Source organism: Tyto alba, unplaced genomic scaffold (assembly GCF_018691265.1).
Source record: "Tyto alba isolate M040663 unplaced genomic scaffold, T.alba_DEE_v4.0 Super-Scaffold_2, whole genome shotgun sequence".
In the NCBI taxonomy this organism is placed as follows: Eukaryota; Metazoa; Chordata; class Aves; order Strigiformes; family Tytonidae; genus Tyto; species Tyto alba.
Window position 1 is genome coordinate 33771421 of NW_024881282.1, and position 18462 is coordinate 33789882.

Sequence of the window (18462 nt, forward strand, 5' to 3'; positions counted from 1 at the left end):
AACCCAGCACCCAGACCTCTGGCTCGGTTATTTTTCACCTTCATGCCGAGGCTAACATCTGGGTTGCAACCCCCCCTGGCTACAGGAGCTGGCAGCACCCCCAGCAGCCGTGCCCTGCTAGCGTGGCTGAACCTCAGTGGGAGGCTCAGGTATAAGCAGCATCCAAAGGACAACTTTCTCTGTGTAAGAGCTCTTCCTTGGGGAAGGGAGACGAGACCGTGAGTAGGCAAACCAAAGTAGTCATCTCCGTTCCGACCTGCACTCTTTGAAGGCCTCAGCACGTCGGAGAGAAGATTAAATACATGTGTCAACATGAATCAGAGAGGCCATTCACACTACTGAGTCATCCTAAAGAGAGGGATGCTTGGATCAGAACAGTGACACAGTTCGTCTTCATCAGTCATAGCCTATCATAATAACCACGATTACAAAGGCAAAGAGAGGCAGTGTCTGCAACAATTATTTAATCAAACAACATATAAAAAAAGTATTTACAATGACTGAAAAACCTGACACAGGCTGTAATAAGAACAGAAACTGCAGGGTTTCTCAGGTTTAACAGTCTTTCAAAGCATCCTTCCCTTCCAATGATTTATTACTGCTGGTCCAAAACATTTCTCCATTCAGATATAGTACTTTAAAATGCTCCATGCCAAATAACACAGGTTGCAGAAGCCTTACATCCTGAAGAAGGGGAACAAGATTTGTATTTGGCTTGGCCCACCCTTCTACATTAAGAATGCAAGATATGTTAACTGGAGGGAGGTAATTATAAGGACAACACACCTCAGAGCCAAAAGAACCTTTGTGGCTCTAGCTGGCCAGTAACAAGTTCTGCACAGGTGCACAGCTGCTCTGAAAGTGTGACATTAAAGCACCTGCTGACAGAGGCACACCTCTGATGTCCTATCTCAAACACACTGAAGAAGTGGCCAGTCCTGCACGCCGAGCACCCAGCTGCAGAAAGACTGGAGCTGCAAGAATCCCTGTCATGTTGTTTACGGCCTCCCAAAGTATTCTCTCTCAAATTTACGGAAATCTTCTTCAGTAAAGACAGTGCCCTCGGGCTTCTTCTTTTCTGCCTTCTTTGGAGGCTGATCTTTGGACTTTCTGCCTCTGTTCTGAGCAAGAATCTTCAGACAATTAAAAAAAGGAAAAAACAAGAGTCAATATTATCCAGATCAAACAACAAAATGGTGATCTTCAAGCTCACCTGCAGCATCCCTGCTATTCTACTAGTACCTTGCTATATTCAGGAATGCCTCCAAAGAAAAGTGAGAGGCAATCACCGATATTAACCCATGCAAGTCACTGGGACAACAGCAGATACCAACTTAGTATTTTTAGTCAAACATGAAAACTACTCTCTGGTAACTGTCACAGAGATAGAAACACTAATTTCAAATCAGACTATTCTGAAACTGTGACCTCTTTTTACCCTATCTCTCCATGAGACAACCTGAAAACCCAAGAAGTTGGTGGAATTCCCCCAGCATTTTCTAATATACCATCACCTCCTTTCCAACAACCTCCACCCTGTGAAACACTGGCCTAAACCACTTGATTTGTTTATGTAAGTTAACAGCCTGTATCTCATAAAAATAACCCAACTGTGTCAGCTATTCTCCTCTTCAAATCCTAGTGTGGAACTACCTTTTGGGAAAAACATCTGGGTAAATTCTCAGGTTATGAGAAACACTGTTCAAGGTGCTATGAAATTCCTATTATGTGAAACAGCAGTGCATCTGGTTCTTTGCTAAACTGCCTCCAGCTACAGAGAAGACCAGTTCAACTCACAGTATGGGGAAGGTCTGAACCTGGGCTTCTTTGCCAACTGAAGCTATGCAATATTTTCGGTAATTAAGAAAAGCAAACAGTTGACAGTATGTTTTAACTAGTATCAGAAAACGTTTTAGGGGGACAACATATCAACAAGAGTTTAAAGCTTAGTAAGTTAGTCTGCCAGTGCACACATAAATTCCTCAAGGCCTCTTGTGGACAGAAACTTGACTCCTTTGCACATGGTCTAAGCTGGAAGATCTAGGGATGATTCCCATTCACCTGTGTTTCTCATCAGAAGCAGAACCCCAAACAAAGAAGCGACAGTCTTACCTGTTCTGTGATGGCTTTGTTTGCAACAAATCGTCCCTTCAACATGTACTGCAGGTTTTCTCTGAAGTGATTCGCGGCCTTCTTCTTATGATACTCCTCTAGACCAAAGCAGAGTGGGACAAAACACATCAGCTCCTCACCCAGGCAGCGAACAAAAGAGGACAAAGACGTCCAGCATGCAAACACCCAGAAGGATCAGCAAGGCCCCGGGAGAGAGACAGCTACAGCTCAGGCGTAGGGGTGCGCCCACAGACCAGGCTGTAGTTAAGTGGGGGGACACCAAAAGGGCACCCAGGATGGGAAGGGCAGGATACAAGCGACCGGGAGGGCGGCTGCGGGACCCCACACCGGGACCCGGTGTGAGGGCTGTGGAGGGCGGCAGAGCTGCTTCGCTCTCCCCCCGGAGGCGGGCCGGGTCTCACCTATCGCCGACTTCACGACCCTGCCCTTAACCGTGGCCTGGTTCCTGCGGGCCTCCGGCGCCTTCCTCCTCCGCCTGCCAGCGCACGCCGCCCTGGGGCCGTCCCGCCCCCGCTGGAGTCCCGGCGGGCCCTTTCCCCGGCCTGCAGCGGGAAGAAGGACGGAGTTCCCACAGCCGTACGCCGCGAGTCGCCCTCCCCCCGGCCCCCCACAGCCCCCGCTCCCCGCGGAACCCACCCGGCGCCTCCAGCAGCTCCAGGCCCCGCCGCACCAGGGAGGCCGACATGACCGCGCGCCACCCCTCTTCCCCGCGATCAACTTCCGGCGACGTCACCACGCTTCCGGCCACGCGTGAAGCCACTTCGCGGCGCCCTCACACCTGGCGCCGCCATATTGGTGTCTGTGTGTCGGGCGGGGGGGGGTGGGTGGGTGTTGTTGCCTCAGGCCCCGTCGCGCCGCCCGTCAGCGGGTGCGCCGGGTTCTTGCCGGTGGCTTTTCCTTATCGCCCCCCCGCTCCCCTCTTTGCGGCGTGTGGCCCGGCAGCGGCCCGCAGGCCCTTTGTGTTACACCTCACGGGGCCCCTGCAGGGGGGCCAGGGCTCTGAGGGGCTCTCGCCATCACGGGGGTAGCTACAATAGCAGCAAGCCAGGGCGTCAGCAGGGGTGTCCCGTTTTGTCTTGGTGAGGCTCCAAAATCCAGATTTAAGGCACAGAGGTTCATTCCACCATAAATTGCATCTATTATTTAGGTTATTTAAAGCTTTCTTCCCCTGCTTTTGCACCTCTAGAGACTCTGCTAAATTTAGCTATCATCTGAATAGAGCTTACTCAGTTATAGCCAGTGCTAGCAGTAACAAGCAGGCACTGAAGAAGGAGAGGTTTATTCTCCCTCAGACATGTCCTGCAGGGAGAAAGCAATACAAACAGCTCTCATTGTTTCTCATAGTCATGATCTCTAACGGGGACTGATAACAGTTAAACCTTGGTTCATTAACATTCATTCTCTGGAAATTGTTCTCCAGCCTCTGCAGGTGTCACCTCAATGCCTGTCTTTTTTATTGTCACCTCAATGCCTGTCTTTTTATTGTCACCTCAATGCCTGTCTTTTTATTGTTCATTCTTTCACAAATTCCTCCCTGGATGGATCCCCGGCATCCTGTGTCTTGGTATCTGACGGTTTGATGGTGCTAATACATTTTTCTGGATGGGAGCTACTCAGTGCTCATTCCTGGCTTCAGGGCTGAGGAACATTAACCATTTGCTGCTTGTTCAGCATGTCGCTTCTTGCTCTTTATTTTCCTTTTACAATAAGCTAGACTGTTTTTTGATTGATTCGGAGGGACAGTTACTGGGTGTGTAATGCAGAGTGCTTTTCCATTTTCTTGTTTTCTGCTAGTAGCTAGTGGAAGATAGAACTTCTGCTAGGTTTGTCCCTCCAGTTGTGTGAAAGCTAATGAAGTTACGAGGAGGTTATTATGGTTTTGCAAAGGAGAAGCTGAACAAGCAATGAGCTAATAGCCTATTGCTGAAATTGAAGAGAGCACTAGAGAGCATTCTAGTCAGCAGAAGATTTGTTATTGCTTGTATACTCAGATTATCTTTGTCTTGGTCAGAGTGAGATAAATGATAGCTGCCACAGATCTTACCATGGGGAAAGCATTTCCAAATATACCTCATCAGTCAAACACTCTCTTTTAGCCCCTAGATTACGATTTACACGTTCTTTGTAAACTGTTCATGGTTACATATTGCATAGTATGTTCAAGATAGCTTATTCTACTGTTTAAACACTGCATTTGCATCATTTAACTTCATTAGCATCACCTAATACATTGTTACGTATGCTTAGTGTCAGAACAGTGTAGCCTCATCAATGCCTTATGAAGGCACCAGATGCAAAACCATCTCCGTTACCAACACAGCAGAACATGTTTAACAAATTAGTGTGGTACAAACTGCACGGATTTGTTATCCTGTTGCTGGAATATATATGCGCTTTTCTACCTCAAAAGTAAACCATTACCAATACTATCCTATTTCTATTTCTGTTGTGCCAATTAATAAATAGGCATCTCAGAAAATCTGACTCCCTTCTTATTAGATACCTTCAGTAGCAAGAAACTGTAATACAGGCAACACCTCCTTTGACCAGCAAGGTTGAGTGCAGACTTGCTATGATTTTAGTCAGCAATTACCTGCAGAATAAAATTTAACAAGCGCACAGGGGTCACTTTGTTGAAGAAGGAAGGCAAGGCACTTTCTTTAACTGCATTTGCAGTCTCCTGCCTCAGAGTCCGGTCAGGCTCCCGGAGCTAGTTAGTGCACCAAGAAGTTAAATGGATGTGTGCTTCATGGTGTGACACATTCCCCAGGTTTGGGTCTGTTGCCAAAGATCATGGTCCAACATGGGCCATGGATTTTTAACACTTTGTGAAACCATGTACCTATTATTAATACATTATATTTCTCCAGCTCCTTTTAACAGGATCTGGCAGGTTTTTTTTTGGGCATGATCACTAGTGTTTTTCCTAACTGCATTCTGGCTTCTACTGTGCTTGGTCTTGGCAGACACGGTGATAATAGCGTCTGTCATGTCTCTGTCCATGTGACTTTGGTACAACTAACACCTCTCACGCTCCTTCAGACACAGGTGCAGAGTCTTCCCTCGCTCTTTGACGTTGCTTACATCTTTTCCCTGCAATGCTAAACAAGTTCAGTTTATCGTCTTGCATTAAGAGTATATGATCGCCTCTTAATATGAGCTGCATTTTGCCTGTGTATTATATCTTACTTTGTATATAGAGAGAATTTAGGCATTTGGATCACATAGTCTCTTCTCCTACATGTCATAAACTGTAAAATACCCTCTGCTGACCTTAGATTAAGTCAACTAACCTGTCTTTGATAAATCTGCTTTATGCTGAGCACAGCATATAAAATGTTGTATTTGTCTTTGCAGAAGCTTTCATGGCTTTATCACTCTCACAATGATGATATGCTCCTTATTTCATCATGATACAGACATTTAACTATCACTTTCTTTTACCTGAGTCACTGTTGAAAACAGTTGAGCAGACCCTACAAATATCTTTTTCCAGACCAGTATGTACTATTAAGAATTTAACGTTAGGAGACGTGTCTATGGCAGTAAAAAAAAATAATAAAAAAAAATCAGTATTTCATTGTACTGTTTTAAGACCTCTGCTCAAGTTAAAATTTAATCCAAGAAAAATTCATCACTTTGTAATCCCTCAAAAATCAGAGCAGTTAGCTCTTTGAAGCACTTTGGGGACAGACTGAATATCAAATGGTGTTCATTTGAATGTATAACATCCAAATAAACCACTGTTTTAGAGACTGAATAATCTGACTTTGGATGACAAAAACCACAGGCGTTGCATTTCAGATTGAGAATGTCTTTGTTTCTGAGAGTTAAACTGTCTTCGAAAGATTTCAGACGCTAATGTTCATGTTTTATAGCTTACTTTAAATCTCACGCTTCAGCGGGTACCCATGAGCTAGCTGGCTTTTCAATTACAAATAACCCAGCATACAGATCAGTTTAACTTTTAAATAACTAACTTCCATATGTGAATATTATCAGTTCACTTTATGCTTGCTTGCTTATGGCATTGAAAAATGGAAATTTTCCCTGTTTGAATATGTAGATAAAGTTTCTGGTTCATCTTGGAGTGACTGTTCTTCTCCCTGTTACTCTAGGCTTTGGAAGATGTCTGAGATTATTCCACATTTGGCCTATTCCACCTTACTATTCTGTACTACATGCTAACAAAAAGGTTGCTGATATTCATGGTTAATCATATTGCTGTCTGTGGCAGTTCATAATAGCTGTTTGTTTGCTTTTACTTTATATTCCAGCTTCTGGATTCAGAGGGGTATGTAGGAGTCTCGGTCTGAAGGAATATTGTGCAGAATGTTAGAAAACAGAAGCTGAGGGCAGCAGTAGAATTAAAAGACAACAATCACAAGCATTTATTTAATTTAGGGCTTTTTTAAAAACAGTCTTATGATTTTGGGAACTGGGATCCTGATATTTGAACACTTGTTATTGCCTGCACTGACACAAAGCTATATTGTCTCTTCTGAAATGAATCGGACCGATTCTCAAGCTGATTTAGAACAGATTTTCACCTCTGCATGTTTCTTCACGTGTGGATTATGGAAACGTGCTTTGCTTTAGACAGCTGTCCAGTTTCACCACCTCCCATATTCTGTATTTTCTCTTGAACAGCAGTATTCAAAGCTGCTGTCATTAATATTTAGCTGTGTTTGCCAACTTGAGGCAGTTTGTGTTGTGGTCACTGTTCCTACAAAGAACCATGGATCACTGCCGGCCCTGTACCTCAAATACATAGGGACCTTTGTCCTTTAACTGTGTGACGTGCCTTTGGAAAGCAGTTGGACTTTCTGGCCTATTGAATTTGAACAAGGGCTGGACAATGTTTTGATTCATACACTTGCATGGATAAGCATCTACTTACTTTATACTGACAGAAAGGTGTGGGGTTTTGTTTTGTTTTGTTTTGTTTTGTTTTGTTTTTTTAATCTAGTGCATGTCCCTACCTCTTCCATGAACTTTTCAGCCTGTTCCAGGTCACCAAGAAGCTGGCTCTGCCTTGCACAGCTTCTGTAGATAATGTTGGCACAGGTTAAGATTAAATCGGGTTCCCACTACACGAGATGCTGTAGAAGGAAGTGAACTCTGCCCCTGAACAAGACAAGAATTATTATCCTCCTATACAGATGAGATAAGGAGGCACAAAGATTAAGCAGCTCGCAGAGTAGCTGTGACAGGATGAATGCTCAAACTAGATCTTCTGAATGACAATGTGGCGGCTCAGCCCAAAACATACCCTTGTTCTCCAACTGCTGTGTTTTGTCTCCAAATGGAAAGAGAGCAAGCAGCAGTAGCTTTGCTGAAGCTGTAAGAGCTCACTTTGTAGAGAGAGAGAAAATATTTTTAAAAACATAGATGTCACATTTGGAAAAAACCCAAACAAGTCCTTCTTCAGGGCTTAGAATACCAGAAGAGAACACTTTGCTGGTAATGTTCAGCATACGATACAGAGTTGGTGTCACAAAGTTTTTATGGTCAGAAATAATGGGGTTTTGCATCCAGACTCACAAAAATGCCTGAACTTCCATTACCATCATACTTTCTATCTTTGCCTGAAGAGAAAAATCTCTTCAGAAGGGCAGCTGCTGCTCTTGCATGCCTTCTAGAACGGAGCAGGCAAACAGGTCTGCAGCTGGAGGGGAATGATTTCCCTCTCTGTTCCCTACCGCTATCCTTAAACGTCAGGAGAGGGAGGAAGTAGTAGAAGGATTCCAGGGCTCAGAGAGACTGACATTTCCCCGTTCCATCTGTGGGCCATGGACATGGTTCCTGGGTCTTCCTCCTGCCTTCCCCACCTACTTAATTCCTGCAGCATCAGCTCTGGGAGAAAGTGGCAGAGCTTACTGCCACTGTTTTTCCCCATCTAGAAGGCCAAAAGCTATCCTGCTGTAGTTTCATTTCCTTTTCCCTAAAAACCTGGAAAAAGAGGGTAAAGATCCTTTGATGGAGCAGGAATGGACCTGAGTGAACAAGATGTAGGGGAGCTGTGTACCAGGAACCTCTAAATGCTGGAGAGTGAGTGTAACAGATGGTGGACACGGGAAGAAGGCGAAGGCAGGACTGATACAGGGATTGGAGTGAGTACAAGCTTGCTTTATAGGTTGTCAGGCTGAATGAAATGCATTGTAGAAAGGTGAGTAATGCATGGACAACACCTACTGACACATGTACATGCTGGGGGTTATCAAAAAACTTGAGACCTTTTGGGCTCATATCTTGCATTTTGGGGATCCGAAGTTAATTTTTGTGGTTTTGTGTCACTGGCAGTGCTGGATCAGCACAGCTTTCAGGAGTAACAAGCTGTTTGGTGGAAGCCCTTAAAGAATCTTCCAGGACATCTTCTCTTGTTACTTCGGAAGCTTACAGTTAGTGATGGGCTTGGTGAGACTTACACCTCTGTTACCAGCATCTGAGCCTCCAAACTTATCAGAAGCTTTGTTTTCCTTTCGAATCAGCTTCAAGCAGCTGGACTGTTACTTGTTGACTTTATTTTTTTTAATCTCTCTGGATTTCAGCGTGTCTTTTTCCTTTTATGCTTCTAGAATTGGTCTTTCTCTTTTCAACTTCAAACTGGCCTCCTTGGTTTGACACTTGACCTTCTTCTTTTGTTTCACCTTTGGCTTTCAACTTACTCTTTATTCCTCCCTGATGTTGTTTGATTTGCTCTCTGTAGCTTTCTTTTGTGTTTTAGTCAGAACTGTAGATACTCCATGCCAGAATCTGAGAAATTCACCCCTAAAAATACTCCCCTGCTGAATACACAGAAAATGGACATAAATTAGAACAGGGATTTTGAAATAAGGTTCTGAGTATAACAGTCCTTAACTAGAGGGATTTGTAAAAAGGCAAGGTGTTTCTCAGATCTGGAAGTATTATGGCCTTTGATGAAATAAAGTTTTGTTTCTTCCAGGAAGGATGTATTTTATCCTGATTACAATGGAAATAATGATTTCTCATGTAAAGAGCTTGGAAATATGCAGAGGCTGTATTAGAGCTGGGAGCTTAAATATCCTCATGCTGTGCAGATGTGAAATTGGGGAATGTCAGTTGCTGTTGAACTTGGCTGCTTTCAAAGCAGTGACAAAGAGGTGGAAGGCTCTGTGTTTTGTTCCTGGCCTCTCTGCTTCAGGGCCTTAAAATGTTTACAAGCCCTAGAGCTGGCTCAGGATGCAGCAGAGTTTAGCTAGTTATGCTTGTCACCAACCATTAAGGGTTTGGAGACAGACAGGAGGTGGGCTGGGGCTGTCACGGGCTTTTTCTGCCTTAGGCAGGCCTTGTTAGTGGATGTCTCTGCTGCTCGGTGCAGAGAAGAGCTGGTGGAGCATTGCCTGCTGCTGCAGCTCCTGCCTGCTCCATCCTGTGCTGGCACTGGTTGGATCTTCCCATGGCTAAAGAAGCGTCGTGTCCCCTGGTTCAGTGGCTAAAGGTGTGTTGTGTCCCCTCCTGTTCCCCACTCCCTTCAGGTTTGGGAGGGAGCCATTTGGAGACAGTAGGAAAACCAGGGGGAAGTGGAGGAGGGACAGGAACGTGAAGGTGTTGCAGGGCAGGGAATGGCCAGGCCACCAGCAAGCGCCGGAGAGAAGCAGGTCGGATCAGCAGATCCCCACCCCACTTGTTTCTGATGTGGGAATTGAGAACAAGCATGGTGCATTTAGCTGCATGAACAGGGGGGCTGGATGCTTACTGCCACAATGCATACTTTGTGGTTTCCTAATTTGTGGGATTTTTTTTTTTTTTTTTAGAATTGCCGAGAACCACACAGAATAGCATATGAGGCTTGTCCAGATCAAAGAGATGTTTTGTCCTGTGGTTGGCATGCTGCATTTGTCCATGTGGTGCCAGATCTCTCTCCTTGAAGTCTGCATTTGTAATTTTTCCCTGCTTCTTTTTTTTTTTTTTTTTTTAAATTTCCTTCCTTTACTCTCTCTACAACCTGTGTTTTGTTTTTCCTTGTCTTATTCCCTGTTTCCTTGACTTCTGTCTTTCTTTGTAGTCCTTGCTTCTCCAGCCAGGATCCGCAATTTCTGAGGCTGTGGGAGGGTGAGAGTTCAACCTGACCTTTTACCATTTGTTCTTGACTCCCGGCAGTTGAGTCCTTTTAAATTATGCATCTGGCTCTCTCCTCATTCCTCTTCCTTTTTCTCCTTTTCCATCCAGCTCTTTTCAGCACAGTGTAGAAAACACTCTTTTAGAAAACACTGAAAAGCCACTGGCATGCGCTTGGGGACCCCCACTCTCTTGGGGTGCAGGGGCAGCCCTGAAGGTGCTGGGTACCCTGCACCCGTGAGTCCCCCCCAGGCCAGGCTGCCTTCTCCTCCGGGGACACATCTCCTGCTCAGCCTGTCTTCTGAAGTCTGGGGAAAAAACTCCAGTGGGAGAGGAGGCCAGGCTGCCATTTCCACTGCATGTGCGTGGTGCCACAAGGGCTCTCCTCACTAGATGTCACTGTGAGGCTGGGTTTCGCCTGCGGCAAGCGCAGCAGCCAGGAGAGGTGGGTGCTGAGTTGGGTGCTGAGCTTTAGGAAGGCCTTGGCAGGAGCAGGGGGAGGGCGCAGAAGGTGTTTGCAGAAGTGTTGAGTTGCTGTAGGTTTTACCCAGCCCAGGCAAGTTTTGGGCACAGAACCAGCAAGGTGCAGGAAGGTTTTGGGGTGCAACTCCATACCACCACCTTTGAACACCCCAGCCTGTGTCTGGTAGCCATCAGGGCCTCAGTGTGAATTGGCCACCGTGACTTTTGAGTAGTGCTCATCTCCTGACCGTCGTGATACCGGCTTGGCGGCATGTCCCTTTGCTAACGCTCAGCCCTGGATCACTGTTCACTGTCCCCATCTGCCATCACCCATCCGTAGCCCTGGCAGCAGCAGCACACCTCCGTACGGTAAGCATCCATGTCGCTGCCTCCCTGGCAGGGCTGTGGCACAGAGGACCCTTGGGGAGGCACCGTGGCAGCCCCAAAAAGCAAGGTGGGAGCTGTGGAGCTGCGGGGAGTGGTGTAGGGAGGCTTGCCAGGGGCTGGCCTTTTCTGTCACCACGGAAGGCAAGTGACGAGCCAGCCACGCGGTCCCTGTTACCAGAGATGTGGGACACGACTGCGGGGTGGGAGCTGGCAGACCCAAGCACTTGTGGGGAGTCTGGCTTGCATGAGGCCTCCCTGTGCAGTGAGCGAGGAGACCTTCTGTCCCACAGTCAGCATGCACATTTCTGAACATGGTAGCAGATGCTTTTATAATTTTATTTGCTTCATTTTTGGGGGCTTTCCTTCTTTCACTTCTTCTTCCCCTTTCTTCACTCCCTCTCTCTTTGATAGCTGTCTTTCGATTTGTGTTGCCTATTTCCCTCTCTCTTTGCCCTCTCTCCTTGTAGCCCTTACTTCTCCAACTAGGGTCAGAAGTTTCTGAGAGGATGACAGTTCAACCTGACCTTTTATCTCTTGATCTTTATGCCCAGCCCTTGAGTCCCTCTACATAATAATTTTCTTGTTTCATATCTTCCTCCCTTACTCTAGTGTTTGTTCCTAGAACTGTGAACTGTACCTTGTAATCATGTCTCCATCCTCTGAGGGGGTCCCTACTGTGCAGAACCTGCAAGCTGTATCCTAAGGGAGAGGAACTGCCTAATAAATGTCCCATGAACCACCATATCTGTGGCATAGGTAGTTTCTAGGAGAATTATGTGGTTTTATTTTGAAGTTAATCAGCTGCAAGTCAGAAACGAGGGAATGATGGTTATGGGGAAAGCCATCAACTCCAGGAAAGTGTTTCAGTTTGGCTGTGTGTGGGTATACAGCCTCCTGTCTTACTGGGTACCCCCTGATTTGCATTGGTGTAAGAGCACGCCCCATATACGTGTTAGCATATATATGATGAGTGTACTTACATGAATGGAAGCTGCCATGGGATGCACAGTGTGTGAGCTCCTCAGCATGCATCCGTGCTGATTTTGTACAGCTGATTCACTGTGTGGGGTTTGGATGGCTCTGGGTAAACATGTGTGTTTGCGTGCAACCTAGGTACGTGCATTTATAGATGCATGTGCATCAGTGCTAAAGAAGATGTGCAAACCTCCAGGATATGTAGCTTTTGGGGCTGGCCACAATGGTGGGGAGCCCCTGGGACTCCTTTGGTGGGCTTGCCTTGCTGTGCTCTTCCAGCTGCGTGCCGCACTGGAGGCTGAATCCAGCTCCACCCGATCGCATGCCAAGGCCCGTTAACATTTGCTCCGTCACAGTGCAGCCCAATTAATATTTGATTCTGGCAAATGAAGGAGGGCAGAGAGATTAAATGGGACTGCCAGCTGGGGTGATGCACATGGTGAGGGGGAAGCATGCTCTTTTTTTTTTTTTTGTGCAGCCCAGAGGCGTAGGACTAACTTTCCTGGAGGAGGAATCAGGATCTCCCCTCTGCAAGCAGTATCTCTGAACAGTCTGCCCTGATGCTTGTTGGACATGAAGCTGTGCTGAGACCGGGCATCTCTAGGGGTGGGATGTGGAGCTTTTCACCACCAGGTTTCTGCTGACTGCTGGGCTGACCACCGGGTGTGATCGTGGAGGAGAAGCAGGAGGTTGCCTGAACCCTCTGGGCCCTAATCATGGAGATCTAATGGAGTGGGCATGGCCGGTTAGCCAGTGCTGACAGGAGGCTGCAGCACTTGAAGGGGACCCCTTGGAAAGCTCTCTGCAGGAATAAAAGTACAGACCCAGGCCACAGAGGTCCTGGGGAGCATCTTCAGTGTCGTTCACTCAATGCATTGGCAGATAGCAGATCAGTGTCAGTGGTGCCCTGTCAGTTCTGCTTAGCAGGACTTGTGGCTTTGCTTCCACATCCCTGGCAGGTGGGATGAGGCAGACGGGCTGAGGTGGATCCTGTGCCCTCCCCTTCTTTGCAGAGCTGCCTGCAGTCCACTGAGGGATGGAAGACCCAGCAGGATTCAGTGGGACCGGGGGAAGCTGGTCTGGGTTGTGGCTACTTTAAACCTCTCCCAGATGTGATTGCCCCTTCCCAAGTAGGCATCATGTCACTTCCCAATTGAAAAGCCAAATGAAATTTCCAGGCAGTTTGAAGCTTTTATGATTTACTTGTTTGCTTTTCTCCCCTTCTCTCCTTTTTTATTTTGTAATTTTTTTTTGTTTCTCTCTTTCTCTATTCATTCCTGCCAGCTGCCTGCTTTGAATTTAGTTTGTATCAAGGGCAGGAGAAATTAATTTTCTGCTTTCCTATTTGGTGCAGAATGGTTTCTCCCCCCTCCATTCTCTTTCCCTGCCTGTTGCTGAAGTAGAAATGTGTCTTGGAAACATAACCTTTTAAAAATCTCCTTCTGCCCTCTTGTAACTACTTGACCTCTCTGCAGTGCAGGACAGGTGCTAACAAACACAGTACTCCTTTCCCGATTCAAGAGCTGGAGAATAAACTCTTGGGCATATTGCAGATAACCAAGTGAGAGTACCTCTCACTACAAATCTAGCTACAAAAACCCAGGAAAATAAATATTAGGACAGTTGGAGAGGGACAGGTTTTTCATAATCTATGGGAAATCATCCCTGCTGCTGAGCCCCTGAGAGCTGCCAGCATACAGATCATCTCAGGGTTCAGTGTTGGGGCAGCGAATGTGGCCTGACCCTGCTTGGACCTGGGAGGGGAAGCGTGGCATGAGAGGCCAACGGCCAGGAGGTGATACGGTCAGTTTGCAGCAGACATCTGGTAAATCTGTTGGTTTAATCTGGAAATTGTGGTTTTGTGCTGTGGCTATAAAACTTCCCAGTTAGGTATAAAGGAACTGAAAGCAACTTCCCAGCTCCCGCAGCCCAGCGATGTGTAGGCTCTGGGTGTGTGCGTGCATGCGCAGTACTTGCTGGTAGAGCATATTTGTGAGATGTGGCGTCTATGTTACCTTTTAGCGAGGAAGAATCGTTTATCTCAGCGTTCTAATTATGTTCCATTAAAATGCAAATTTGGGTTTATGCATTGAAATTGTCAGTACCATTGCCATGGCAACTGGAGCTTGAGGGTGGGGAATTGGAATAGGTGGGACCATGCATCTCTCTCTGAATCCCTTTCAAATACCTCCAGGTAATTGAAATCACAGTGCCCTTCCCTGGGAATTGTGGCACTTTCCCACTAGTGAATTTGGGGCATCACTGAAGTTCTCCTTGGAGTTGTTATAACAGGGCAAAGCCACCGTGTGTGTAGGTCACTGGGTAATTGCCAGCAAAGTGGAAGAGCTAGTGCACAGGTCTTCAGAAAGAGGTGACTCTCTCCCATTTTACACCCCATGTCATGCTTCTTTTGAGATGTCTGGCTGGGAAGGAGGAAGAGGAGAATCCCTAATGACTTCACAGACTTCCACGTGGAAGCCCTTAGATACAGCCACACTTACTGGAAGATCTAAGTGCCATCTATGCTTTTAAAACCACTCAACTCCAGTTAAACACTCAGTCAAGCTGTCTGTGTTGGTGATGTCCTGCAGCAGTGAGTTCCCCTGGTCAAACATCCTTGGCACAGAGTGAGTAAAGTCTTCCCCATGCCACCTCCTTGCGGCCCTGCTCCTTTCTCTGTTTGTTTTGCATGACAAGATGGCATGTGTCTGTGTCTTCCTCCTCCCTTTACCAGGTACAGCTGGAACTCCTGGAGCTTGTCTCCCTCCTGCTTAAGAATCAAGTGAAGGGGGTTTTAGGATGCTGGGTGGAAGTGAATGCTGAGAGAGGCTGGGATATGGCTGAGTACATTTTACAGGGGGAAAATGTGCCTCTCTGTTTTGGCTGTTGACTGAAAATTTTGATGATAAATAAAGCATGATGAGTTAATTCCCAAATCACACCGACAGCTGGGCAGGGAAGACAGGACTAAGTCTGTTTTCTGGCTCTCCACCCCTGTTAAGAGGTTCACAAAACCATCTGATTTCTCATGCTGTTGTTGCCAGGGGATTGTTTTTGACTCTGGACTCGGGAATATGATTTGCTGCTAGTAAAATCTAGATACAGTCTTAGGAACCTGGTGATTCAAACTGCGGTTTCTGTTGAATATAATTGACTTGGATAGCCTGGAAGCTGTTTACCATTCATTTAACAGTGAAATAAAGAAAAGAGGAAACATTCAGAGCAGGCTTTAGTTCAGCCTATGGAGGTCTCAAGCAAGGAGAGATAGAGTCAGGCATTGCCCCTGCCCCCCAGTACAAGACAGAGAGTGGCAAACTGGAGTGAGTTTAGTGGAAAGCCATGGAGATGATCAGGGAGTTGGAGCACATAACATATGAGGAGTTTCTGAGGGCACCAGCTTTGTTTAGCCTGGAGGAGAGCAATTCAAGGGGGATCTGATTGTTAAGGTAATGGGGGGTGTGTGTAGAGAAAATGGAGCTGGACTTTTCCCAGAGACGGGTTGCAGTGAGGGAAATTCCAACTCCATATGAAGAAAAAACATGATCATGAGGATGAATCAGATAGGAGGTGGTGGCCCAGCGATATTTTGGAGTCTGCATCCTTTGAGATACTCAAAACTCAAGCAGTTGAGGAACTAGGCAACCTTCTCTGGCTTTGGAGTTAGCCCTGCTTTGAACAGGGATTTGGACCAGAGGCATCCAGAGGTACCTTTCAACACCAGTTATTCCGTGGACTCCCACTGGGGGCAGGTTCTGTGACACGTGGCGAGATAGGGAGCCCATACTGTTTGCTCCACTAAGATGAATCACAGCACGAGTGATCTGTGGGCTTCTTTTGCTGGAAAATGCGGGACCTTACCGTGGACCCTCCGTTTCTGCTTTGGGGGAGTTACGTCTGTGCAGTGAGCACAAATGTGATGGGGCCTGGGGCTGGGCAGAGATCTAGATCCCATCAAGACAAGGAGTATATCGCTTACTACTTCCACACTAGGCAAGCCACTAATTTGAGGAGATTGGGTTCCCCAAGAGTGACATCTGACTGGGAAGGAGGGATTGGACTAAAATAGTCCATTTTACATCTCAGGCTTTCTCAAGGAGCAGATTAAAAATATATGATAGAGAATGTCCTTCCTTTCCAAGTGGAGAAGATGGTGGGGGGAAAAAAAAAGGTGATATTTGAGTTTCTGCATCTGATGTGACAAGGAAAGGCATGGAAGTGGTTGGTACCTGAAAGCAGAGAACTGCCTTCGATGGGAAAGAAGCCATTTCACCATGTTCAATATTATCATCATTAAGCTGATCAGCTTCACCAGCAGGGAAGATACCGAGAATGAGAGAGCAAATGTTGTATGGGAAGTAGAGGAACATACATTCAAAATAGCTGTGTTCTGGAGAAAACTTGCCAATAAGTGCTTACAGAGGGAGAGACAGAAGGTGAGACAGAGCCCAGAAGAGAAAGTAGAGAAGAGAAAATGACAGGGTGGAGGAGAGTGGGAGAAGAGATTTCTATCATTTCCGTAAATCTCTCCGTCCTGCTCCCTCACTGTTCCCTCTAACACGCAAGTACCCTCCCTTCCCTCAGCTGAGCTGTGAGACTCGAATTCCCCCTGCACCACCCTGGTGGCACTCTGTTTCCTCTGGGGGATGAGCCGAGGGGCTTCAGCCCAGAATCTCTGGGCTGAATCAGTTCTGCCCCACATCCCTGCCTGCAATTCCCCGCTCCTGCCCTCCCCTCCACCTCCCCAGCCAAGCCCTCGGCTCTGGGACAGAGAGCTTGTGCCACATCTGCTTCTGTACAGCACACCAGGGTGCAACAGGGGTTTCCTCTCTTACTGGGCTGTGGTTTTACTGACTGTGAAGATTTAACCCCGTGTCTGCTGATACGAAGGAGCTTTCCAAGCTAAGGAGTAAAGACCTGCTTTGCTAACATCAGCAAAGCATGACTTCTGTCTCATTGATGTCAGGGAAGAGCAGACAGGCTAGCTGACCCCGTGTAGTCCCTTGTCACCCCGCAGTTCTGTAGTGATTTGCATGACGCTGCGCCAAAACACCCGGCGAGCTTTGTCCTTGCCTGACAGGTTGGCATTGCAAAATCTCATACGGGAGCTTGCCTTGCCCAAACGAGGTCCTCTAGTGGCAAGCACAGCAGAGATGCTGAGACCTCTGGCAGAGGTGACAGAGCCAGATGATGCTTTGCGCCAGCATGGCGCAGACTCCATCCTTTCACCTGCAAATGCAGGCTGCCTGTGCCATTCACACTGGTGGGGATGGCAACACATGCACCCTCCCACAGCCGTTCCCTTGTCCTCCCTTCCCCCAGCCTGCCAGAAACAGATCCCCACGGGCTGCTTTCCTCTCACACCCTTGGCTGTTCTAACATATCCTCAGGGAAAGTGTAAGACCGGCTGTGGTGATGAGATTGTGATCTTTCTTTTTCCTTCCTTTTTTTTTTTTTTTTTTTTTTTTTTAAATTGCCAGTGGAGTTTCCCTTGCCATTTTCAGCAGATCTAAAAAAAAAAAAAAAAACAACCAAAACCAAAAAACCCTTCATCGAATATTCAGCATCTTCCCGGAGTGCGGTGGTAGCCGGCGGGGGCTGTGGGTACGCGCTTGCAGAGGGGATGACTCACAAGACCCATCTTATTCTTGGGCCCCCAGGACTCCTCTGCTTCTCTCCCTTTCTCTCTGCTGGCAGCTTGTGCTGATGGGTCTGGGGCTGCCAACTCTGGGGCTCTGGCCGCAGCAGTGCTGGCAGCAGAGGAGAAGGGGGCAGGAGAGAGGCACCCTGCTCCTTTGCAGGCTGCGGGGGTGGGATGGGAAGGGAGGTTTTCACTGAAGTATATGAATAATTGAAGGAGGGTGGCTGGAGGCTTTACACATAATGGTGGGGATGGGCTGGGGGGAGAAATCCGGTTGGGAAGTCTGGTGATTTGAGAGCCCCAGATTTGAAACCTCCTGTACAGATCCCCCTCAGCTGCACCAGGCATCTCCCCGGTCCTCTCTTGGCTCAAGCTCTTTCCTGCTAGAACCTGAGCCAACACCGGCTAATTTTCACACACCCTCCCCTGTTGCTTGGTCATTGACTAAATTAAATTTCAATTACTTTTTTTCTTATTAAAACCCCAGTGAAAACAGCAGTTTTTAATTGGCAGCAGTTACTTGGCTTGTTGCAGTGGGGAAGGGCATTTGTGGGTGATTTGAGGAGGAGGAGGAGGAGGCAGGGCAAGGTGGTGGGTCATGGGTGGCTCCTTTATGTGGCCAAGTAGGAGGGTACAGGAGCAGGTTCCTCACCGGGAGATGTAAGGTGGCATGCTCTGCTCCTTCCCAAGAAGGGAGGCTAAAATAACAACTGGTGTCCCCTCACCTTTGGGGCTTCCCACCAGCTGTCAGTCCTGGGGAGGGGGGGTCATGCTAAAAGCGTGAA

At 47.1% G+C, this 18462-nt stretch overlaps 1 protein-coding gene across 1 annotated transcript; it reads right to left on the minus strand.

The window, feature by feature from the left end:
• Positions 1-449: 449 nt before the first annotated feature.
• On the minus strand, positions 450-2855 carry RPS19BP1 (ribosomal protein S19 binding protein 1). The gene is made up of 4 exons (XM_032996733.2): positions 2770-2855; positions 2535-2675; positions 2113-2210; positions 450-1133 (listed from the first exon to the last, which is right to left on the minus strand). The coding sequence occupies exons 1-4, from the start codon at positions 2816-2818 to the stop codon at positions 999-1001; spliced, it is 423 nt and encodes a 140-aa protein (XP_032852624.2). The 5' UTR covers positions 2819-2855; the 3' UTR covers positions 450-998.
• Between the last annotated feature and the right edge of the window lie 15607 nt (positions 2856-18462).

Excerpts from the sequence above, each read along its gene's own strand:
- RPS19BP1 (XM_032996733.2), bottom strand. The coding sequence starts at position 2,818 with ATGTCGGCCTCCCTGGTGCGGCGGGGCCTGGAGCTGCTGGAGGCGCCG. Across the intron at positions 2,676-2,769 it reads GGAGCTGCTGGAGGCGCCGG|GCCGGGGAAAGGGCCCGCCG; the intron begins GTGGGTTCCGCG and ends TTCCCGCTGCAG. Across the intron at positions 2,211-2,534 it reads GGTCGTGAAGTCGGCGATAG|AGGAGTATCATAAGAAGAAG; the intron begins GTGAGACCCGGC and ends GCTTTGGTCTAG.